The sequence below is a fragment of the Myxocyprinus asiaticus genome, chromosome 19, assembly GCF_019703515.2.
Source record: "Myxocyprinus asiaticus isolate MX2 ecotype Aquarium Trade chromosome 19, UBuf_Myxa_2, whole genome shotgun sequence".
NCBI lineage: Eukaryota > Metazoa > Chordata > Actinopteri > Cypriniformes > Catostomidae > Myxocyprinus > Myxocyprinus asiaticus.
The window spans coordinates 21,039,174-21,065,227 of record NC_059362.1 but is presented as its reverse complement, the minus strand read 5'-3'; the positions used below and the strand labels follow the sequence as shown (position 1 = coordinate 21,065,227).

The 26,054-nt window shown below is 40.3% G+C and overlaps 1 protein-coding gene across 8 annotated transcripts in view; it reads right to left on the bottom strand.

Moving 5' to 3' along the window:
- The window catches only part of LOC127409782 (apoptosis-stimulating of p53 protein 1-like), a 110,024-nt gene that overhangs the window by 47,241 nt on the left and 36,729 nt on the right, over nt 1–26,054 (bottom strand). For all 8 annotated transcript variants that reach the window (XM_051644601.1, XM_051644597.1, XM_051644595.1 and 5 more), the window contains 3 exons: nt 18,665–18,812; nt 11,746–11,865; nt 1,815–1,885 (listed from right to left, as the gene is read on the bottom strand). In XM_051644601.1, the coding sequence (XP_051500561.1) occupies nt 1,815–1,885; nt 11,746–11,865; nt 18,665–18,812 (339 nt within the window). The remainder of the gene's footprint in view (nt 1–1,814; nt 1,886–11,745; nt 11,866–18,664; nt 18,813–26,054) is intronic.

The following is a 26,054-nucleotide window of genomic DNA, read 5'->3' as shown; positions in this document are numbered from 1 at the left end:
ACACATCCCACAACATGCCTAATCGCACCCTTGGCCCTGCCCACTAGGGTGCAGTTCAAGTCCAGATGGCAGGCCTTGTGTAACACCAAAGGGGACCCATCTGGACTATTTTTAATAATTTTGTATATAAACATGAACTACACAGACTGTTTGACCGCTGCTATGCATCTCGCCACTTTTAAAAGACGCAGAATTTTCTCATTTATCTGCTGCCTTTTTATTTGAGCTCAGACGTATCATGGACGTGTTCTTTCACCCATCTGTGCTATTTTTAATTGTTGGTGTATGTAAAAACAGGACGTCTTGGATGATGGACGTAATTTCACCTTTCTTTGAACTATGTGCAGGATTTTTTTCCGACTTATGTCAGCATGGGGCAGTTAAAAACACTTAAACCGTTTCATTCATGAATATATCAAATGTCATGACTGTTTGATAGTTTATGGTGCCCTGTGTTAACAGCTGAGCTTGAGATGAACATCTAATGTATTCAGACGTAATGTGTTGGATGTGCGTTATGTGTAAACCCTGAAATGTAGTTTTATAATATTGCCAGGTTGTTCATACTCTTCCGATTGAGTTTGCTGAATTTGACGGGCTGCATGATGTTAGCCAATCATAACAGTGGGTGTTTACGTTGAAGTTTTATGGAGGCACTTAGGCCAAAACCGAGCGTTTCAGACAGAGGGCCAAAAACACGATGAAAAATTATCATTGGACCTCAGGGAAAATAATACAATTATAAAAAAAGCACTTCATGGCCCCTTTAACACATCCAGTTTGAGTTAGTGTTAAAGTACTTGCACAGATGATGTAAATAATGTAACAAACCAGATTTAAAATAAATGCATTGATCCTGGACTACATTCCTTCAATAACAGAGTAAGAAGAATGTCTCTCATTAAGTCTTCACTTTCTCTTTCTTCAGTACAGATGGCAAATTAATCCTCAGTTGCCAAACATTTAATCAAATTAGACACAAGGGATCACATGCCAAGCTAGACAAATGTCATGGCTATAAGAAGTTAACCCTCTTTATTCCCCTTAAATACACACAGAGACAGACATTGAAAATGAGAGCCATATGGCTACCTGACAAGACAGGCAGACAGGCGTGTTGCTTAACAGTCCCTGCCGGAAAATAACACCTAACAGAAATAAGAGTGTGTGTTAAGCACTAGAGTGCCTGGGTGGCAACAGTCTTTCTAATGAGCCCCCGCAAAGACCATCTCGAACCACAGTGGATGCCAACAACTGCTTGTGTCTCAAAAAAAATAAAAATAAAAATAAAACCTTCTCATTTTATACACTGGTGGTCTACAGACATCTTTTTCCCCTAAAGGTGGAATTAGTTCCACTTCCTGGAGCCTGACTTGTCCCCTGTCAAAATGTAGGACAGATGGTGGGAGGAAATGAGCTCAGTGGACTACTCTTTGTAGGAAGCACATCACAAAATGACTAAGTGATGTGAGAAATGCTTATTTGAAAGAAAATGGCAAGTGAATATCTGTGAATGTGGTACATGAAGCAGAGTCCTGGCACATGACAGGTCTCACTGCATTTGGCTCGGGGTTAGAGAAAAGGACTGAATAAAATCTGAACGATTAAAAAGCTTCGGTACTAAAGAGTGTCATTTGGTCCATCAACTACTGCCAGAACTTTGCAGCTGCTACTTTGTATTAAAGTAACCAGCTATACATCATAATATATTGTTAGCATGTGGAATTGTAACCCACCAGGGTGCATTTTGAATAATCACACTGCTGGGATAAGAAATGGTGACATATTTCGATGAAGATGTGATATGAACTAACCCCGTTCTCATTGTGCATGTCTGAGCTGCTTCCTCCTCTCCTGTTGGGCTGCTCCTGAGACTGCTGACTCCCTAAGAGGACAGAAATAAAATACATTGAGTCCATTGACCAAAAAACACATTCAGCTGTGCAATATACACATAAAACGAAGACACATATACAGTATATCCTCACTGTGAAATTTTTACAGGGAAAACATGACTTGCTGACCGGAGATAGCAACATCACAAGGCCATGGAGGACAGGTTTAAAGTCCTGTTTGTTATTGCCATGTTACACTGAGATCCACTATACATTTAGTGGATTATTTCCTCCCATACACAGAGGTCTCAGGTTTATGCCTTTATCCATGGGGACACTTACAAATCCTAATCCTGCCTACAGTGATAGGAAAAGACCTCATTGGAGCAAGTGCAGAGAAAGAGTGAAAACAAATGAATGATAGCATAAAAAGGAAGACAGAGAGAGAGAGACAGAGAGAAACGTGAATGAGGCAGCATTAAGGCCCGTATATACTTCGGTTTTTAGCGTTCCAGATTAGATCGTGCCCGGTCAACCATGTTGCCTTTCAAAGTAAACTCTTTTGTGAGTGAATACAAACACGTTCGACGCATGTTCACTACGATTGTTTCATGATACTCTTATCGTCAGCCAACTCACGATACGTACAGCGATAAACGTCACGATTCAATATATCACGTTACATCACAATATCATGATTCGATTCTGATTCACAAGATACCGCGATTGTAGGGTTTTACTATTAACCGTGATTAAAAATTGGATTAAAAAGCTGTTGGATGCCGTGAACTAGGCTACATGTTGCGCACGCACAATAATCTAACATTTACACACTTTTGAAGCACTCCGGTTACATTGAAGCACATCACTGAGCTCGGGATGTGCTTAAGCAGTGTCGTGCCCTAGACTGGAGCATCTGTTATTATATACCTCCTATTTATTTGTTGTGTATTTATCAGTTTTCTTATTGTAGGACTGTCGTTAGCGTCCACATATGCCCCAGAAATACATCCACTAAGACTTTCAATTGTGATATTATATGATTTTTTTTGCATTGGTGCTGTTGTATAATAAGAAAAATCGCAAATAATTGTAAAACATTTCTCAGAGTAATCTAACCGTCAAAAACTCACAACACAGGGGCCTGGGTAGCTCAGCGAGTACTGACGCTGACTACCACCCCTGGAGTCACGAGGTCGAATCCAGGGTGTTCTGAGTGACTCCAGCCAGGTTTCCTAAGCAACCAAATTGGCCCGGTTGCTAGGGAGGGAAGAGTCACATGGGGTAACCTCCTCGTGGTTGTGATTAGTGGTTCACGCTCTCAATGTGTTAAGTTGTGAGTGGATCGCAGAGAGTAGCATGAGCCTCCACATGCGGAGTCTCCGCGGTGTCATGCAAAACGAGCCATGTGATAAGATGTGCAGATTGACGGTCTCAGGAGCGGAGGCAACTGAGACTTGTCCTCCGCCACCCGGATTGAGGTGAGTAACCGTGCCACCACGAGGACCTACTAAGTAGTGGGAATTGGACATTCCAAATTGGGAGAAAAGGGGATAAAAATAAATAAATAAATAAATAAAAAACTCAACACCGCAGCATCCCTATTCACAATCTTTCGATTTTAACTCATTTGGGTATATTTCAATTATAAATACCCATTTGCTTACATACAGTTTGAAAGAAATTCTCTTTCAGTTAATGAAGTTATTAATAATACATTGGTAAATTATGGAAATACTATTTTTGCAACAACAAAAAGAATTACAAATGTGATGTCTTGAAATTGCAGATTTTATATTGCATATATATATATATATATATATATATATATATATATATATATATATATATATATATACACACAGTATATTGCCAAAAGTATTCGCTCATCTACCTTTAGACGCATATGAACTTAAGTGACATCCCATTCTTAATCCATAGGGTTTAATATGACGTCGGCCCACCCTTTGCAGCTATAACAGCTTCAACTCTTCTGGGAAGGCTTTCCACAAGGTTTAGGAGTGTGTTTATGGGAATTTTTGACCATTCTTCCAGAAGCGCATTTGTGAGGTCAGACAATGATGTTGGATGAGAAGGCCTGGCTCGCAGTCTTCGCTCTAATTCATCCCAAAGGTGCTCTATCGGGTTGAGGTCAGGACTCTGTGCAGGCCAGTCAAGTTCTTCCACACCAAACTCGCTCATCCATGTCTTTATGGACCTTGCTTTGTGCACTGGTGCGCAGTCATGTTGGAACAGGAAGGGGCCATCCCCAAACTGTTCCCACAAAGTTGGGAGCATGGAATTGTCCAAAATCTCTTGGTATGCTGAAGCATTCAGAGTTCCTTTCACTGGAACTAAGGGGCCAAGCCCAGCTCCTGAAAAACAACCCCACACCATAATCCCCCCTCCACCAAACTTCACAATTGGCACAATGCAGTCAGACAAGTACCGTTCTCCTGGCAACCGCCAAACCCAGACTCGTCCATCAGATTGCCAGATGGAGAAGCGTGATTCGTCACTCCAGAGAACGCGTCTCCACTGCTCTAGAGTCCAGTGGCGGCATGCTTTACACCACTGCATCCGACGCTTTGCATTGCACTTGGTGATGTATGGCTTGGATGCAGCTGCTCGGCCATGGAAACCCATTCCATGAAGCTCTCTATGCACTGTTCTTGAGCTAATCTGAAGGCCACATGAACTTTGGAGGTCTGTAGCGATTGACTCTGCAGAAAGTTGGCGACCTCTGCGCACTATGCACCTCAGCATCCGCTGACCCCGGTCTGTCATTTTACGTGGCCTATCACTTCGTGGCTGAGTTGCTGTCATTCCCAATCGCTTCCACTTTGTTATAATACCACTGACAGTTGACTGTGGAATATTTAGTAGCGAGGAAATTTCACGACTGGACTTGTTGCACAGGTGGCATCCTATTACAGTACCACGCTGGAATTCACTGAGCTCCTGAGAGCGGCCCATTCTTTCACAAATGTTTGTAGAAGCAGTCTGCATGCCTAGGTGCTTCATTTTATACACCTGTGGCCATGGAAGTGATTGGAACACCTGAATTCAATTATTTGGATGGGTGAGCAAATACTTTTGGCAATATAGCGTGTATATATATATATATATATATATATATATATATATACACACACATACACACATACACACACACACACACACAGACACAGACACACACACAAACATTCATACACCGATCAGCCACAAAATTAATACCACCTGCATAATATTGTGTAGGTCCCCCTCATGCCACCAAAACAGCACCAACCCAATGCTATTCTTCTCACCACAATTGTACAGAGGGGTTATCTGAGTTACCGTAGACTTTATCAGTTCTGGTCATTCCCTGGAGATCAACAGTTACAGAAATATTCAAACCAGCCCATCTGGCACCAACAATCATGCCACAGTCCAAATCAATGAGATCACATTTTTTCCCCATTCTGATGATTGATGTGAACATTAACTGAAGCTCCTGACCCGTATCTGCATGATATTATGCGTTGCAGCCACACGATTGGCTGATTAGATAATCGCATGGATGATTGTTGATGCCAGATGGGCTGGTTTGAGTATTTCTGTAACTGCTGATCTCCTGGGATTTTCATGCACAACAGTCTCTAGAATTTACTCAGAATGGTGCCAAAAACATTAAAAAAAAAAATCCAATGAGGGGCAGTTCTATGGACGTAAATGCCTTGTTGATGAGAGAGGTTAACAGAGAATGGCCAGACTGGTTCAAACTGACAAAGTCTATGTAACTCAGATAACCGCTCTGTTCAACTGTGGTGGGATGCGGGTTGGTGCTGTTTTGGCAGCACGAGGGGGACACTACACAATATTAGGCAGGTGGTTTTAATGTTGTGGCTGATCGGTGTGTGTGTAATATAATACACACACACACACACACACACACACACACACACACACACACACACACACGGCCAAAAGTTTAGAATAATGCACAGATTTTGATCTTATGGATAGAAATTTATACTTTAATTCACCAAAGTGGCACAATGTATAGTCAGGACATTTATAACGTGAAAAATTACTATTAAAATTTGAAAAAATATTCAGAACTTCATAAACTACTTCAAAGAGTTCTCATCAAAAAATCCTCCACATGTAGCAATGACAGCTTTGCAGATCCTTGGCATTCTAGCTGTCAGTTTGTCCAGATACTCAGGTGACATTTCACCCCACGCTTCCTGTAGCACTTGCCATAGATGTGACTGTCTTGTCGGGTCCTTCTCACGCACCTTACTGTCTAGCTGATCCCACAAAAGCTCAATGGGGTTAAGATCCATAACACTCTTTTCCAATTATCTGTTGTCCAATGTCTGTGTTTCTTTGCCCACTCTAAACTTTTCTTTTTGTTTTTGTTTCAAAAGTGGCTTTTTCTTTGCAATTCTTCCCATAAGGCCTGCACCCCTGAGTCTTCTCTTTACTGTTGTACATGAAATTGGAGTTGAGAGGGTAGAATTCAATGAAGCTGTCAGCTGAGGACATGTGAGGCGTCTATTTCTCAAACTAGAGACTCTGATGTACTTATCCTCTTGTTTAGTTGTACATCTGGCCTTCCACATCTCTTTCTGTCCTTGTTAGAGCCAGTTGTCCTTTGTCTTTGAAGACTGTAGTGTACACCTTTATATGAAATCTTCAGTTTTCTGGCAATTTCAAGCATTGTATAGCCTTCATTCCTCAAACAATGATTGACTGACAAGTTTCTAGAGAAAGCCGTTTCTTTTTTGCCATTTTTGACCTAATATTGACCTTAAGACAATGCCAGTTTATTGCATACTGTGGCAACTAAAAAACAAACACAAAGACAATGTTAAGCTTCGTTTAACAAACCAAATAGCTTTCAACTGGGGCCTGTCTAGATTTGATCAAAAATCATTGAAATTTTTCTCAAATAGTGATGGTGCTGTTTTTTTTTTACATCAGTAATGTCCTGACTATACTTTGTGATCAGTTGAATGCCACTTTGGTGAATTAAAGTACCAATTTCCTTACGAAACAGTAAAATCTGTACATTATTCCAAACTTTTGGCTGCCAGTGTGTGTGTGTGTGTGTGTGTGTGTGTATATATATATATATATATATATATATATATATATATATATATATATATATATATAGTTAAAAAAAATAATGCCTAATTTGTCCAATTTACAAGTATTATAATTTATATTGGTATACAGAACACCTGTTAAAAAACAGGCACTGTCTCTTTAAGGACAGTGGAAGGGATTTTGACAAGAGACTAGTCGAATGGCTTCTTTACAGCATCCATGCAATGTGTGATTAGAACTAAATGATTATTTTTTGTTGTTTTGATCAACAAAAGACTTTTGAACAAAATGGATAAATGGATAACAGAGTTTTAGTCTTAAGACCCAAATTACATGGAACGAGTCAAGCCAAAATTTTACTCTCAACACTCAGTGAAAAGATCTCGGTACTGAACCTCTTTACCACTATACTTCTCAATCACTGGTGAGTGAAATCTGAAATATGGAAGTGCATAATAATCACTGAACATTTTAGCCACATATGCTTGATTTACATTGTAAACGGTTGCACATGGAGTAAAAGAGCGAGCTATGGATTTTAACAGTCGATATCGGGATTGTTCAAATGAAGATTGCGATTAATCAGAAAATCTATATTTTTACCCGGCCCTAGTGCCAAGCGCTTAAGATAGGCCCAGTGTGACGGCGAGAGTAACAGTGAATCCTGTGTTTTAGACTGTACATGGAATGGCGATTTTTTTGCACATGAAGTAAGGGTATTTAAGCGTTTTCATATGTTTCAGTGTGAACAAACAACTTATGGAAAATGCTTGAAAATAGCAGTGTGAAAAGGGAGCATTTTAAAAATGAAAACGGCATTTTCAAATGTATCCAGATTAATGTAGATTTAGTCTGAGTTTGCACTTACATTGATCAGCCACAAAATTAAAACCACTGACAGGTGAAGTGAATAACATTTATTATCTTGTTACAATGGCACCTTGTCAAGGGGTGGGATATATTAGGCAACAAGTGAACAGTCAGTTCTTAAATTTGTGTTAGAAGCAGGAAAAATTGGCAAGTATAAGGATCAGAGCGACTTTGACAAGGGCCAAATTTTGATGGCTAGACGACTGGGTCAGAGCATCTCCAAAACGGCAGGCTTTGTGGGGTGCAGTGGTTAGTACCTACCAAATGTAGTCCAAGGAAGGACAACCAGTGAACTGGCAACAGGGTCATGGGCGCCTAAAGCTCACTGATGCGCGTGGGGAGCGAAGGCTAGCCCATCTGGTCCGATCACACAGAAGAGCTACTGAAGCAAAAATTGCTGAAAACTTAAGGCTGGCCATGATAGAAAGGTGTCAGAACACACAGTACATCACACTTTCCTGCGTATGGGGCTGTGTAGCCGCAGACCGGTCAGAGTGCCCATACTGACCCCTGTCCACTGCCGAAAGCACCTACAATGGGCATGTGAGCATCAGAACAGGACCATGGAGCAATGGAAAAAGGTGGCCTGGTCTGATGAATCACATTTTCTTTTAGATCATGTGGACGGCCGGGTGTGTGTGTGTCGTTTACCTGGGGAAGAGATGGTGGCAGGATGCACTGTGGGAAGGCAGGCCGGCGGAGGCAGTGTGATGCTCAGGGCAATGTCCTGTGTGGAAACCTTGGGTCCTGGCATTCATGTGGATTTTATTTTGAAATGTACCATCTACCCAAATATTGTTGCAGACCATGTACACCCCTTCATGGAAACGGTATTCCCTGATGGCAGTGGCCTCTTTCAGCAGGATAATGCAGCCTGCTACACTGCAAAAATTGTTCAGGAATGGTTTGAGGAACATGACAGAATTCAAGGTGTTGACTTGGTCACCAACTCCCCAGATCTCAATCCGACTGAGCATCTATGGGATGTGATGGATCTACAACTCCGATCCATGGAGGCCCCACCTCACAACTTACAGGACTTAAAGGATGTGCTGCTAACGTCTTTGTGCCAGATACCACAGGACACCTTCAGAGGTCTTGTGGAGTCCATGCCTCGACAGTTCAGAGCTGTTTTGGCAGCACGAGGGGGACCTACATGATATTAGGCAGGTTGTTTTAATGTTGTGGCTGATCAGTGTATTTAGACGATCTGCTTTTTTATTAAAATTCTGGACATGATATAAACAAATAGTTGAATATAAATATTGATACGTGGATCTAAAGTATCAACACAATATTGTGAGAAAAAGTATTGTGATATGTCGATATTTGATTGTATTGACACAGCTCTAGCTCAGATTGCCTGTTATTGTGTAGCACAGAGAAATAGTTCACACTGGTGAGAAGGATGCAAAGTTTTGGAGGAGGACAGAAATGAGTGGAGAATGACTACAAACAAGCGAAATCATGTCCACCAAAGGAGATAAAAATAAACATAAATGGTTAAAAGACAAGTACAGAGAGAGAAAAGAGAGGATGGGTGATGAAAGCATATAAAATAATCTCTCCACACACACACACACAGACTCAGACTTCTGGATGCAAGTTCAGAATAAGCAGTAACAGAGACAAATATTGGAGGGAGGTGAAGATAAACTATACAGCTGTGCAGACAACTTAAATACACTGTCATTTAATCATAAGTTATTTAAATAGATAACTAAAAAATAATTTGATTCTCCCAAAACTTATACATACTGTAAAAATGATCTTCATTGGGTTAACTTTTGTGTTAACTATGGTGATAAGTGATACTGAAATATTTCACCATATTGCTCAATAAGTATTTTTCTAATTTACATATTTACACTAAAGTTCCAATCAGAAAAATAAATAAATAAATAAATAAATAAATAAAAAATAAAAAATCACAAGCTGTTAATGTGCTTAAACACAGTGAATGTGTTTGTGTGTCTGAACCTGTCCAGTTGAGGCAAGAGAGATCAGACGTCTAGTTCTATTACATAGCAAGCTGCTTGATTGCATAACCATGAATACATATTATTTAAACACTGTCCAGCAGCAGGGTTTATGCATTCCACCACCCTGTCTGGTCTTCCTTAACACACACACTAGGTTTGGGTTAAGTTTGAGTTAATTTCCGCAATATACAACTGATACGCATCTCCTTCAGTGTAGTATGATTTTATTGTAGTAGCCTTTTCACAAGACATCACAGAGTTGTTGCTGTGTTTGCTTCCTTAACTTTCCATCGCGATATGCAGCGGAATTGCGCTTAAATAATGGGGTTTACCTCTAACGTAAAACTCCGGGATTCCCTCGATGTATAAGCACATATACGCGAACATGAGGGGCTATCAATATTTTACATTGGTGTGTATAAATGGATATAGTTTATAGTGTATGTGCTTTTTTTTTTCCACTGTAGTCCCAAAAATGTTGAAATCTTTCAGTTGTGTTGACTTGTTGTTGACTCCATCCTATTACATTTGTTATCCGGTCTGTTCACTCAAAAACCTGTAACAACGTCACTTGTGTTTACATGGCCAGATTATGCTGCATTCTTCGGGAGAAACCTAGGTGTGTTAAACCACTTTCTCTTAATCCCAAAACAGTGCAAGAAAATCTGCATTCTCGTTTACATAATGTTTCAGAACTCCGCTTTCTGCTAAAACCCCGGTTAGTTTTCTTAAGTGCATGTACAATGGCGGCCAAAAGTTTGGAATAATGTACAGATTTTGCTGTTTCGGAAGGAAATTGGTACTTTAATTTACCAATGTGGCAATCAACTGATCACAAAGTATAGTTAGGACATTACTGATGTAAAGAAAAACAGCACCATCACTATTTGAGAAAAATGTCAATGATTTTTGATCAAATCTAGACAGGTCCCATATCCAGCAGCCATCACTCCAACACCTTATCCTTGAGTAATCATGATAAATTGCTAATTTGGTACAATAAAATCACTTGCCATTATATCAAACACTGCTGAAAGCTATTTGGTTCATTAAATGAAGCTTAACATTGTCTTTGTGTTTGTTTTTGAGTTGCCACAGTATGCAATAAACTGGCATTGTCTTAAGGTCAATATTAGGTCAAAAATGGCAAAAAAGAAACGGCTTTCTCTAGAAACTTGTCAGTCAATCATTGTTTGAGGAATGAAGGCTATACAATGCTTGAAATTGCCAGAAAACTGAAGATTTCATATAAAGGTGTACACTACAGTCTTCAAAGACAAAGGACAACTGGCTCTAACAAGGACAGAAAGAGATGTGGAAGGCCAGATGTACAACTAAACAAGAGGATAAGTACATCAGAGTCTCTAGTTTGAGAAATAGACGCCTCACATGTACTCAGCTGACAGCTTCATTGAATTCTACACGCTCAACACCAGTTTCATGTACAACAGTAAATACTCAGGGGTGCAGGCCTTATGGGAAGAATTGCAAAGAAAAGCCACTTTTGAAACAGAAAAAGAAAAAGGTTAGAGTGGGCAAAGAAACACAGACATTGGATAACAGATAACTGGAAAAGTGTGTTTTGGATCTTAACCCCATTGAGCTTTTGTGGGATCAGCTAGACAGTAAGGTGCATGAGAAGTGTCCGAAAAGACAATCACATCTATGGCAAGTTCTACAATTTCCTTCCATAAGAGCAAAATCTGTACATTATTCCAAACTTTTGGCTGCCAGTGTAAATATGGTCACTGACACTTGTGAAAAGAACTACAGAACTGAATCATGAACAGAACCCTGCATTGTTCAACCAGGATGTGCTTGTCTCTTTCTTTCAAATGAACACAGATAGAGGCCACTGACATGGGAATGAAAAACATTCCTATCAATGTTAGCCAATGAGAAGAGAATGGTGATGGGTGAGATGTGGCCTGTAGCCAGTCTAGTGAAAGTATTCTCACCCTGATCGCTGCTTTCAGTGGGCGAGTCTTCATGACGAAGGTAAAACTTCACCTCCTGCTTTCTGGGACCCCATTTCTGCAGGTGCTCATACATCATGTGCTCAAAGGGGATGGCTCGCTCTGGACAAGGAAAACAAAGATATTAACAGAACAAAACCTCTCTGATGATAGGCAATTTGTAACAAGTTTTAATTAGATAGCATTTGTTGACATTATTTAATGCATTAAGTATCATGAACTAACAATGAACAATTACTTTTATCATCAATTATTAATCTTGGTTAATGTTTTTGGTAATGTAGTTCATAATGCATTAACTAATGTTACAATATACAACTTTTAAAGTTAGAAAATGTATTAGGATACATAGTAATGAACATTAACCAAGATTAATAAATTCTGAAAAAGTACTGTACTGTATTGTTCATGTTAATGATTACAACCTAATTGTTAATAGGGTTGCAACTAACGATTATTTTGATAATCGATTAATCTAACGATTATTAGAATGATTACTCGACTATTCAGTGATTATTGCAACGATTAATCATTAGCTCTTAACCGATTATTCAGCTTGTGCCCCGACTTAAAAGGTTGTATTAAATGTTCTTACTAACAATAGAGGACAAATTCATCTTTTAAAAATACTTTTTATTACATTTAATTCAGTAAAGAAATTCACTGCAAAAAATCCTATTATCATCAAGTGTTTTTGTCTTGTTTTCCATTTAAAATGGTCTAAAATCCTTAAAACAAGATACATTTACTTGAGAAGAAACAAGATATTTAGACTTGCTTTAAGAGAATGTATCTTAAATATGAGTGTATTTTGTATATAAGTGTATTTTTTCACTTGGTTATACTTCTGTGAGTGCAGTAAAGACAAAATGTACTCAAATTCAAGATCCATTCTCTAAAAGCAAGTCTAAATATCTTACATGTTGCTTCTCAGATGAATGCTTCTAAAGAAAATATACGTTGTTTTAAAGGAGTTTTAAATATTTATATTGGAAAACAAGCCAAAACAAAAACAAATCAAAAACATATTCTGTTGCAGTGTATAATGGGGCGAAGACTACCCTCTCACACCTTTCTGTTCACTTCAATCCCATCTTTAACTCGCAAAAAAACAAACTCTCTCGTATTAATAAAGCTGCATATTGTCAATTTTCTTCACGATAAGAAATGCAGTGACATATATTATGATTCAATAAGTTGCAAGCCATCACGTTATGATCTAGCTGCAGCAAGCGTGCGCAGTCGAGGGATGAGCATCCCCACGACAGAGTGTGCATCAGCCGGGTTCAGTTTCAATCTCTCCTCCTTACATCGGGACATATAATTCCCTCATACTTTGCGATCTACATCACCTGAAGCTGTGAAAGTTTAGAGTGCATCTGGACTGTGAGCTGTGTAATTCTTCCTCTCCTCAGTCAGGCGCGAACTGCAGTGCTGCTCTCACACGTCATCATTAGAGTTTAATGTGATCTCATGTTACATTAAATTAGATCAAACGACTATTCGACAATGGAAATTTGTCTAAAAGTTTTTATTGTCGACGTTGTCGATAACACCGACTAATCGTTTCAGACCTAATTGTTAAGACTGGACTCAAGATTGTGCCGAGTATGGCTGCTGCGTTGCGAGCTCCGACACAACATAGTAATGTTTTGTTTGTTTTGTTCACAATTCTTATGTTTTTTGTATTGGATGTTGTCTGCCTTATTGTCTACGACAGACAAACACTTTTCGACATTGGTTCAGCAATTTCACACCGTAAACTGGACTTCAAATTCCTCAATGCCGACCCGCTGTTTAGAAACACACCAGCGGAGCCCTTTGTCTGGGCAGCTCGGCCGCGGAAACGCAGGAGGAAAAGGGGAAACAGAACCGGCGTTCTCATCAGAGTAAGATGCCGCGCAAATCGACCCCTGCTACCCACTATTCTACTGGCAAATGTTCAGTCTCTGGATAACAAGCTCTGCGAGCCGAAAGCGCGGATCTCTTTCCAATGAGAGACGAGGGAGTGCTGCATTATCTGCCTTACGGAAACTTTGATGTCTGCGGAGATTCCAGACTCCAGATTGAACCCGCGGGGTTCTCCGTGCACCGAGCAGACAGAGCGAAAGACCTCTCAGGTAAAAGCAGAGGTGGTGGTGTATGTTTTATGATCAACAAATCCTGGTGTGATCAGAGGAACGTACATTCCATCAAGTCTTTCTGTTCTCCTGATCTGGAATTTCTCATGCTTCTGTGTCGACCATTCTGGCTACCAAGGGAATACACAGCGGTCATTATCACTGCTGTGTACATCCCCCCATAAGCCGACACAGACCAGGCACTCAAGGAACAGTATGGGAGTATAAGTGAGCAGGAAACCACGCACCCTGAGGCCGCGTTCATTGTGACCGGGGACTTTAATAAAGCCAGTTTAAAATCAGTCGCACCAAAATACCACCAGCACATTAGTTTCAACACACGAGGGGACCGGGTTTTGGACCATTGCTACTCTCCTTTCCGGGATGGCTACAAATCCCTCCCCCGCCCACCATTTGGCAAATCGGACCACTCTTCCATTCTGCTTCTGCCCACTTACAGGCAGAAACTGAAACAGGAAGCACCCACCCTCAGAACGATCCAGTGCTGGTCGGACCAATCAGATTCTACGCTACAAGACTGTTTTGATCACACGGACTGGGAGATGTTCCGGTCGGAGATGTGATAGCGTAATGTGTTTCATCAAAAAGTGCGTAGAGGACGTGGTTCCGACCAGAACAATATGGATCTATCCAAATCAGAAACCATGGATAAATAGCGATTTTCGCGTGGCACTTAATGTGCGGACCTCCGCTTTTAATTCCGGGAACGCGGAGGAGCATAAACAAGCCAGTTATGCCCTCCGAAAAACTATCAGAACCGCAAAACATCAGTACAGGAGCAAGATTGAAGGACAGTTTAACACCACCAACTCTAGAAGCATGTGGCAGGGAATTAACATCATCACGGACTTTAAAGGGAATAAAAACTCCACCATGAACACCGCTGCCTCTCTCCCGGATGAGCTAAATACTTTTTATGCTCGTTTTGAGGAAAATAACACCGCCCTCGCGGAGAGAGCTCTCGTGGTCGAAGCTACAGAGGTTAGTTCACTCTCCGTCTCTGTAGCGGATGTAACCCGATCCTTCCGACGGGTGAATATCCGCAAAGCCGCGGGCCCAGACGGCATTCTGGTCCGCGACATCAGAGCGTGCGCGAACCAGCTGGCTGGTGTTTTTACGGACATTTTCAACCTTTCCCTCTCTTTGTCTGTAGTCCCCACATGCTTTAAAACATCCACCATTGTGCCTGTTCCAAAGCAATCAAAAACAACTTGCTTAAATGACTGGTGTCCTGTTGCTCTGACCCCCATCATCAGCAAATGTTTTGAGAGACTAATCAGAGATTACATCTGCTCTGTGCTGCCTCTCTCTCTTGAACCCATTGCAGTTTGCTTACCGCAACAACCGCTCCACTGATGATGCCATTGCATCTACAATACACACTGCTCTCTCCCACCTGGAAAAAAAAGAACACTTATGTGAGAATGCTGTTTGTAGACTACAGCTCAGCATTCAACACCATAGTGCCCTCCAAGCTAAATGAGAAACTCCGGGCTCTGGGCTTAAACAGCTCGCTGTGCAGCTGGATCCTGGACTTCCTGTCAAGCAGACGCCAGGTGGTTAGAATAGGCAGCAACATCTCCTCATCACTGACCCTCAACACTGGAGCCCCACAGGGCTGTGTTCTCAGCCCACTACTGTATTCCTTGTACACACATGACTGTGTGGCAACACACAGCTCCAATGCCATCATTAAGTTTGCTGATGACACGATGGTGGTAGGTCTGATCACTGACAATGATGAAACAGCCTACAGAGAGGAGGTGCACACTCTGACACACTGGTGTCAGGAGCACAACCTCTCCCTCAACATCAGTAAGACAAAGGAGCTTGTGGTGGACTTCAGAAGAAAAGAGAGAACACAGTCCCATCACCATCAATGGAGCACCAGTGGAGAGAGTCAGCAGCTTCAAGTTCCTGGGTGTCCACATCACTGAGGAACTCACATGGTCCATCCACACTGAAGTCGTTGTGAAGAAGGCTCATCAGCGCCTCTTCTTCCTGAGACGGCTGAGGAAGTTTGGAATGAACCGCCACATCCTCACACGGTTCTACACCTGCACTGTAGAGAGCATTCTGACTGGCTGCATCTCCGCCTGGTACGGCAATAGCACCGCCCACAACCGCAAAGCACTGCAAAGGGTGGTGCGAACTGCCAGACACATCATCGGAGGTGAGCTTCCCTCCCTCCAGGAAATATATACAAGGTGGTGTGTGAAAAAAGCTCGGAGGATCATCAGAGACTCCAGCCACCCGAGCCATGGGCTGTTCTCACTGCTACCATCAGGCAGGCGGTATCGCAGCATCAGGACCCGCACCAGCCGACTCCATGACAGCTTCTTCCCCCAAGCAATCAGACTTCTGAACTCTTGATCTCCCATGATCAAAATACATCAGCAATGCACTTTATTACCCTTACTTTATAACCCTTACTCTTATATCTCACACCGGACTGTCATAAATTATATTATTATTATTATATTATATTCTCTCTTAACAACTGACTATCAACCGACAGCCTGAATGTCAATACAGTACAATACTGTACATTCTATATTTACTACTATATATACTTTTTTATATATTTTTATTTTTTATTTTTATTGAATAATGTTTATCTATATAGTGCGCATTGTATACTGTACAGTGTATGTTATTATTTGTATATTGTTGAGTGTAATTATGTGTATATCAGATGTTTAAAATGTGCTGTGTTATTTTGATGTTATTGTAAATTGGTATATGTCTCATCACTGTCACGACTGCTATGTTGATCGGAACTGCACCCAAGAATCTCACACACCATTGCACTTGTGTATATGGCTGTGTGACAATAAAGTGATTTGATTTGAATGTTACCACAAAATGTTTTGTTTTTCCAAGAAAAAAAAAAGTGAGAAGAGGGTACTGTGTTCACATCAAAAAGAGAGCATCCCTCTCATGCTGAGGAGTGTTTAATTTCAGTGTAATACATCTAATAAGAGGAATTATGGAGGAGGCACACCTGAGAGGAGAACTGAGAAACAGACATAGAGGGATCAAGAGAACAAAAGATTTGAAATTCAAATCAAACATGGTCTCCAGCCAGAGGAATGTGGTGGGACTGGGTGGGCATATAGAACAACAAGAGAGATGGAGATGAAAAAAAAACATTTTCGACCCGGTGAAGGGACATCTGGAGTTTGGGCAGCCACCCAAACAGAGGGGGAAAGAAAAGAACAACAAAATATAGGGATAAAAAAAAAAAGAAAAAAAGAAGAATATAGGGAAAGTGCACTGGCTCAGGGACTTTTCAAATGAGAAAGATTGAGAGCAGATGTATGTGTGCATGTGAGCCAGTTCAACTTCCAAGACACTTTGGCTCATCTAATGTAAACTTCAAAATGTAGTTAAACTTAATTATATTGAGATATCAAAGTTTGATTGAAAAACTTTGACTACTGACCATCACAAGCAAAATTTGTTGTGACGAAAAATCTATTTTAGTAACTAGAAACTAACTGTGGTGATGGGGGCGTGGCCAAGCTACATCTGTGGAGAGACAGGCCGAGAGAGACGGAACGGTAATGAATGACACCTGTAGGAAATCACCTCTAACAGCTAAGAGTGGAGAGGGATAAAAAGGGCAATCCAGACCACCAGGAGGGGGAGAGAGAGACGCACAAAGCTGTGTGTGTGCACAAGCTGTCATAAAAGTACTGAAAAGTATGATAATAAAACTTATGTTGGACTGTTCACCTGGCCCCTGCTTCCTCCTTCAAAGAGAGTTAAAGAACCTTGTCATGGTGGTGTCGAAACCCGGGGAGGAGGAAGCGGGGGCCAGTGAACAGTCCAACGTAAGTTCATCACACCTTTCAGTATTTTTATGACAGCATGCGCACACACACAGCTTTGTGCGTCTCTCTCTCCCCCTCCTGGCAGTCTGGATTGCCCTACTTATCCCTCTCCACACTCACTGCAAACACAAAACAGCTGTTAGAGGTGATTTCCTACAGGTGTCAATCCTTATCGCTCCGTCTCTCTTGGCCTCTCTCTCCACAGACGTCGCTCGGCCACGCCCCCATCACCACACTAATGCTGCACTTTAAGTGATCCATCACCTGCTGTAAAGTAACAGGGATCATCATGGCTTCAATGACAGACAGACACGCTATTAGATGAAATGACACTGTGCAGATGGAAGAGTTTTGAAAGGAAGCACCATCAGAAAAGATAACATTTCTGGTACACAGCTGTTGATAGAAAAAATCACTAACATCATGGGAAAAAAGCACCCATCTGTCAAAGCAGAAATTACAGTCTGAAATGACTAAGAGAGGGTCAAACCTGAAAGTGTTCCATTGCTACCAGATTCTTCAAAATACTGTGTGTCTTTAATACACTAAAGGTACTAAATGTTTAACTGAAAAAACTGCTAGGGTGGAGAGGTAATAATTTTATATACAGATTATTTCACATGAAGGTATTAGTGTTGATACTGAGTCCACTGCCATTTTTTCAACCTTGTAATTTAAAAGTGCACTTAGTAATATTTTTGAAATATTAAAACTTTTGCATCACACTAATAGGTGTCACTATAAGTCCAAGTCACAGTTCAACAAACAAAAAATTGTTGCGTGTACCTCTAAAAAGTCAATGAAAGACTACATGCAATAGCCACTGATGTCAATTACTCTAAATTCACTTGCTATAAATTAATAGGGACCAGAAGAATGTGGCTAGGAAAGATGTTGCTTAAGAGGGCCTCAAAAGGTACTCACCATTTCCACGCCACACCTCAGCCAGGTGGCAGCCACTTTCCCCTGGTTCCTTACAGAACTCCACCACATCACGACACGTCGTCTCCGGAGTGATGGGCACCTCCGTCAGGGCCTGCTCCCCATCACTCAAATACACCGTTAAGATCATCTGGGAGAGGAGGAGAGAGAGAGAGAGAGAGAAAAAAAAAAAAAAAAAGATGATTAAATGTAAAATTTTGGCCCCAGGAAAAAACTTGAGTGAGGTGGCATTCACACAGGACAAGTTCTTGCATTTCTTCAGAGCTATTTATTTATTTATTTATTTTCATTTTTGGTCTATGTACATATGTGCACAACCACGTAGGAGAGAAATTAAAATAAATACATTTTGACTGGGGTCATGTGATGCTACAGAGCTGAGTGGACACTCAAACTTTTCTCTCATTTATTCTAAAACAATGCTGAAAACACATACACTCGACATTTTCGACTACCTGACGCTAGCTTTCAATGCTGGGTAATGGATTGCCACTCTAAACTTAAGAAAGATCCTTAAAGTTCTCATTAAAGAAATTCAGGAAGGCAACAACATTATCTCACAAAAGACAGATTCGAAAACTGCGGTTTTACAAACCTCTATCGAGAGCTAACACTCTACTATGAGTAGCCTTCTAGGAAGAGAGATGGAGGCCAAACAGCGTATCGGTGACACCGAAGACGAAGTACATAGGATAGATGTTCATGTGAAACAGATACAACAAGATAAACTTTTGAAAAACAAAGCTACAGCAGGCGAAACAACATACGTATAATAGGTCTGAAGGAAGGCAGTGACTCTGTGAAGTTCTTCGCCGAATGGTTACTCAGCGTCTTAGGTGCACAACACTTTCCTGAACTGTTGGATATTGAGTGGGCCCACCGAACATCGAACCAGACGCTGATTCCTGATAAACATCCGAGACCCGTCTTGGTTCAACTGCTCCATTAAAAAGACCGGGAAAAAAATCCTACAGCTCACTAAACAGAAGGGAAAAATAGACGTGGATGGGAAAAGAGTCAGCATATTTCCCGACATGAGTTCGGAACTTGCAAAATGGCAGAAACAAATGGTTCCAGCCTTGAAAGCAATGAAGGAGCGGAAATCACCTGCTACCTGGACCACACTGCTCGCCTAAAGATCCAAACTGAGAACGGGAAAGTCAGTTTTCTGGACACGCCTGGAAAGGTGCTTATAGATGATCAAGAAACTTCTATCTTGAAACAATAACCCTTGTGCGTCCTAAATTAGTCTGGTCGAAGGATTTGACCTCCAGGACTGTTGTAGTTCCAATTCAAAACAACAGGTAGTCCTTCCTTTATCTTTCTATTCTTTAAATTTGTGATTCATACCATTCGTGGTTATGAAATTACTTAATTTACTTCAATCTAAATCTGGAGATATTTTGGCACTGATTTGCCCAGGCCAATGATAGTTACATAACAGCATTTGTTATAAATGAAACATGGAGCTCGGCGGAAGGCATAGACTATCTACCAGGAAGATGACAATGGAGTCATTATGTTTTCCCAAGGAGTTTGTTTGTCGATGTAGTTCTAAGCCAACAACTGGGGGGAATTGGGTTTATGTGTTTATGTATGTGTTTTTTCCTTTGTAATGTTTAATCAATGTCTTGAGATACAAGTTTGTTTTTTTTGTTTTTTTAAATGGGAAACTGATCCAGTCAATTATCAGCATATATACTTACACATGATCAACCCTTTAAAGTTTAAAATATTTTATGTAAAGGGCTTACATAGCCCAATTAAAAGGAAGAGGGTCTATACATACCTTAAGTTTATTTGCAAGAAACTCATTTAACGGATTCAGAGCATAAGAAGCTAAAAAGAGAGAGGGTGGGACAGATCTTCGCATCTTCATTCAATTCTAAATCAAGGGGAACTTTTTGATCAACACAAATATTCCGTTTACTGCATCTAGAACTGTAATTGACCCCTTGGGAAGATATGTATTAGTACAAGGTCTCATGTACTCTGAACAGTGGACCTTTCTGTATATTTATGCACCAAACTTTGATGATCATTTGTTTATGCAAACTATTTTGCTTCTAATTGCTCAGACATCAGGCTGGATCTTAGTGTGTGGAGACTTCAATTTCTGTATGGATACGGTACTGGATAGATCCTCATCTAAACCACATCCCACCACCAAAGCAGCTAAACTCAAAGTCTTTATGAAAGACTTGAAGACCCATCTTAATGATAGGGATTATTCCTTTTATTCCCACCCATACAATACGCATACAAGAATAGCAAATTTTTTATTATCTACCCAACTTCCATATCACGTGTTAGCGGCAGATTATCTTCCCCGTTTGCTGAGCGACCACTCTACACTTATGTCACTGGCACTACCTGACAAATAGAAAGCTACATATAGGTGGAGGCTCAACCCCACTCTCCTTAAACAACATGAATTCTATACATTCAAAGAACAAATGGATATTTTCACCGATACAAACAAACCCTCCTGTACAAATAAATGTATTTTATAGGAAGCCTTAAAGGCCTATCTTAGGGGACAGTGCATTGCATATACAAAAGGGCTAACAAACCAACAGAATGCTAAACTGAAAGACCTCGAATCTGAAATCTCAGCACTCGAAAAAAAATACATAAAAAAACCCAACCAAAGATTTGTATAGAGACCTAACCAACAAGAAAAGGGATTATAATACTCTGAATACATATCAGGCGGAGAAGGCCATTATTAGATCAAAGCAACGCTATTATGAACTTGGGGAGAAAGCGCATAAGGTATTGGCATGGCAGCTTAAGGTGGATCAAAATGAACAAATAATACATTCCATAGATACCAGTAATACCGTTTCATTCAACCCTATAGAAATAAACAATGCTTTTAGAGAGTACTATGGAAAAACTATACACATCACAAGTGAACGAAGACTCGGCACTAATGGACACGTTTGTCTCCTCAGTTGATCTACCACTCCTATCCGAAGAAAACAGGCATAGCCTGGACAAACAGTTCTCCATCTCTGAACTGAATGATGCTATAAAGTCATTGCCTTCTAATAAATCACCAGGGGAAGATGGCTTCCCCCCTGAATTTTATAAAAAAATTGCTCACACCATGTTTAATGGATGTGCTTGACCAAGATAGAGAGGATAAATGTTTCCCAGACTCCTTTTCTAATGCGATCATTACATTGTGCCTCCTACAGGCCAATTTCACTCCTCAACACCAATTATAAAATAGTAACTAAAAAGATAGCCAAGAGATTAGAAACCTACTTTCCCATATTGATGAAACCAGATCAAACAGGCTTTGTACTTAACAGGTTGTCCTCGGATAACTTAAGGTGGCTTTTTAATATATTACACGCTACTAATGTAAATCATATACCTGGAGTAGCCGCTTCCCTTGACGCCGAAAAGGCATTTGACCGCGTCGAATGGCCATACTTATTTCGAGTGCTTGAGAAATTTGGTTTTGGTGTAGCATTCATAGACTTGATTTGATCACTCTATAAATCTCCTAAAGCTAATACTGTCACCAATGGTGTCACCTCTGTCTGGTTTCCTCTGTTTAGAGGATGCAGACAGGGATGCCCACTTAGCCCAGCCCTTTTGTATTGGCAATCGAACCGTTAGCCGAAGCTATCGGAAATAACCCGATATAAAAGGCTTCAATATTGGCCCTGATACACAAAATATCGCTTTTTGCCAATGACATTCTTTTATTCTTAACAAATCCGATAGACTCTCTCACTCAATTGCAGAATCTCTTGCACTCTTATAGTTTTGGGATACAAGGTTAACTTTGATAAAAGTGAAATCCTACCAATAGCTGTATTTAAATGTAATACTTTAAGTAACATACTTCCTTTCAAACTCTCACCCCCAGATATTAAATACTTAGGTATTTATGTAGATGGGGACTTGAAGAATCTTTATAAGCTCAATCTGCCTAAACATTTGGAGAAAATAGGGAATGATCTCGCTAACTGGATGGACCTACCACTCACTATTTGGGAGGATTAATGTCATCAAGATGAATATCTTACCTAAATTTCTATATATATTTCAATCCCTCCCAATTCATATTCCAGCCTCCTTTTTTCCCTCTCTCAGTGGTATGATCAGACGCTTCATATGGCTAGGCAAATCCCCCAGAGTTAGCTTAGACAAGTTGGCATTAGACTATAATCAGGGAGGTCTAAAACTACCAAATTTCAAAATGTACTTTTTGGCAGCACATTCTAGATACCTGGCCCAGATGTTTGGAAGCGATCCTCTCCCCTCGTGGCTTAAAATAGAAATACTAGAGGCAAAGGGAAATTATCCCAGGGACATGCTATACAACTGGGATTATAAATCAATCAAAACAATAACTGACAATCCTATGATCATTCATTCTGTCTGGATGTGGGGTAAAATGCAATAGACATTTGGACAGAAGGAGTTTCTCTCCCCTAAGACACCAATATGGGGCAACAAATTGCTTCCAGAATCTTTTCAGGATAAACACTTTAAAATCTGTGCTGATAATGGAATTAACCGCTTGGAACAATGTTGTGAGGACGGGAGTATTAATGTCTTTTGAACATCTTAAAACTAGGTACAATTTAAGTAATAAAGAATTCTTTGGCTACTTGCAACTACGAGACTTCCTAAGAGTCAAGACTCAACTGAAGTTACCTAGTTTAACACAGCTGGAGCAACTCTGTTATTCGAGTCGACCACTTTACAAGACAATCTCTACAATATATAATTGATTTATGACAAATAATCCACTACCTGAATTAGACAAATCCAAAAACAGATGGGAACAGGATCTAGGCATTAGCATAGATGGAGAAGTATGGAGGGAATTATGCAAGGATGGAGTCACGTCTTCTTTGAATTCCAGATTTAGATTAATTCAATTACATTTTCTTCATCAGCTTTATTTCACATCATCTAGATTGCACAAGTTCAACAATTCTCACCCATTTGCTTCAGATGTGGTATAGATGAGGAACCTTTTTACACTCCACCTGGTCCTGCCCTATGGTTTATATATTCTGGCAAAAAGTATGCCACATTATATCTGATTTACATAGAATCGCCTTCCCCATGGATCCAGAGATTTGTTTATTGGGTAATTTCACCAATTCCAACTTCAGGCAGAGCCAGACAATAAAACTTACAGAAACTTTGTTACTGATTACCAAGAAGTGTATTGCACTGAAGTGGAAATCTGACACTGCCATCCCAAAAAGTTTGTGGCAATCAGAAGTCAACAGATCAGATGGATTTCTTCCTTGACTGAGGTTTCACAAGGTACTGAAATTGTATTGCGTTAGTACTGTTTTGTAACATACCGTTTTATTGCCACCTTGTATCACCCCATAACATATACATGCATTATTATAGTGTTTTCAGAGCAGGTCTGTGCTCCAGAAACTCATGCAGTTATCCACCAAAAAAAAAGTTTGATGGTTTAGACTACTTTGGTTTAAGTGGATCGCATAACAATGCCCCATGCAAGTTAAGATTTGATTACAGAAATGTATTACTAATGTATAATAATGATGATGATGATGATAATAATAATCAATATAATATTACAATAATATTGCATTCAAGTTGACTGGGTTCCAAAAAATAATGATGATAAACAGTGGGCTTAGACCCCATCACAAACTGGACAAAAACAGGTGGACATATTCAATGTAAATAAGAAGACAGTGTTTTTTTCTTCACTTTGTTTCGCTGTTTTATTTATTTGTTTGTTTGTAGCTGAAGTAAAAAAAGGTCAGAGTTTGGTTCTTTTTAAGAGGACTCAAGTGTGAACCCTCAAAGAGTGGCCTCTAAGTCTGAGAACCTGGGCCAAACATGACCAAATTTTGTTCAAAAGGATTCACTTACTAGTATTTTGTTTATCATATCGCAGTCCAAATCGCTATATAATTTTTGTCCAAATCGTGCAGCCCTAAAATGGACAAATCAGCTGAATCTGGGGCAGGACAAGAATCTTAGTGCATTGAGTGTGTACGGTGGGAGTTAATGCAACTATAAACATGCTCTCTTTTCATTTCCGTTCAGCTGTATTTAGTGCAATAAAACATCCTGTGTGAATGTCCCCTGAACTCGTCGGTTTTATGTATTGTTCCAGACTCCATCATGGCCTTCTGGAGACAAATGCCTGCATGTTGTTCAGTTTCAAGGAACATAAGCAGTCAGTTAAATGTTTAATTCCCTATCTAAGAATATTTAGACCCCAGTGAAAGGATCTCACTCATCTGTAAGAGCACAAGGTTGTAGTGCCACTGCTCGAAACACAACTCGAAAACATTATTCACTAGTCGATTTGTGACCTAACAGCTATTCTGACCACACAATATCATACAGTGTATTTTAATTTAAAACCTCTCGAGTTATAAAAGAAGTAACAAACAGGCACATACAGGTCCAAGTTCTGTTGTTGCACTGTTGATGGAGGTTTCTAGCCCCTTCCCTCAGCTATGACCCACTATGATAGATGGTGCGATAACATGGAGAAGTCTGGGCCTGTCAGCTTGACAGTGACTGACGTGTGGGAATGGCTGGCTAGTGCTGCTCTAAGTGCAACGTGGCAGAGGAGAGATGGATGACTGGCTGCAAAGTAGAGAGATCAAAAAAGACATTGAGAAAGGCAAAGAAAAGATAAAAAGAACGGATGACGCAGAGATCATTACTTCTCAAACACATCTTGGTTGAGAGCAGATGAGGGCATGTTTGTCTACTGCCTGCAATATGGCATTGTACTGCCACTTTGCATGAAGCAATGTTGTGATCTCTTACATCTATTTTATCCATGTCGACACTCACACTTACTCCAAACAGTGTCCTTCTACCATGCTTGACGTTAAAGGGCAAAAAAAAATAAATAAATAAATAAATAAAATAGTATTTGTGAGGTGCTGTGGAGAGATTGAAGTATTTTTTCTGATTCTGTCTGACACGCTTAAATAGTTGCAGTAAAAAAGGTTTAAACTTATCACTGTGCAGCTTAGTAACCGGAAAGCAGACAACAGATTCATTACACCATCATCATCATCATAGCAATATCACACAAACATGGTTACAATGGAGCTCTGCAATATGACCAGTATCACAACAGGGTATGAAATGAACTTTTTTGCCCAACAGCCACAGTGGCTGGTGAATGCCCAATTTTACCAGATAATTAGATTTTTTACCAGTCATATGGTACAATAATGAAGCCTACAGTGTTCCTTGGCTGACACTCATAAAACACACACCTGCATACAAAACATATGAGACCTAGGCCGGGAGTAAGCGTGGGGTACCTTAAATTAGGCCACATGTGGGTGTCACTGGTTTAGTCTCCATAACTAACAGTTGG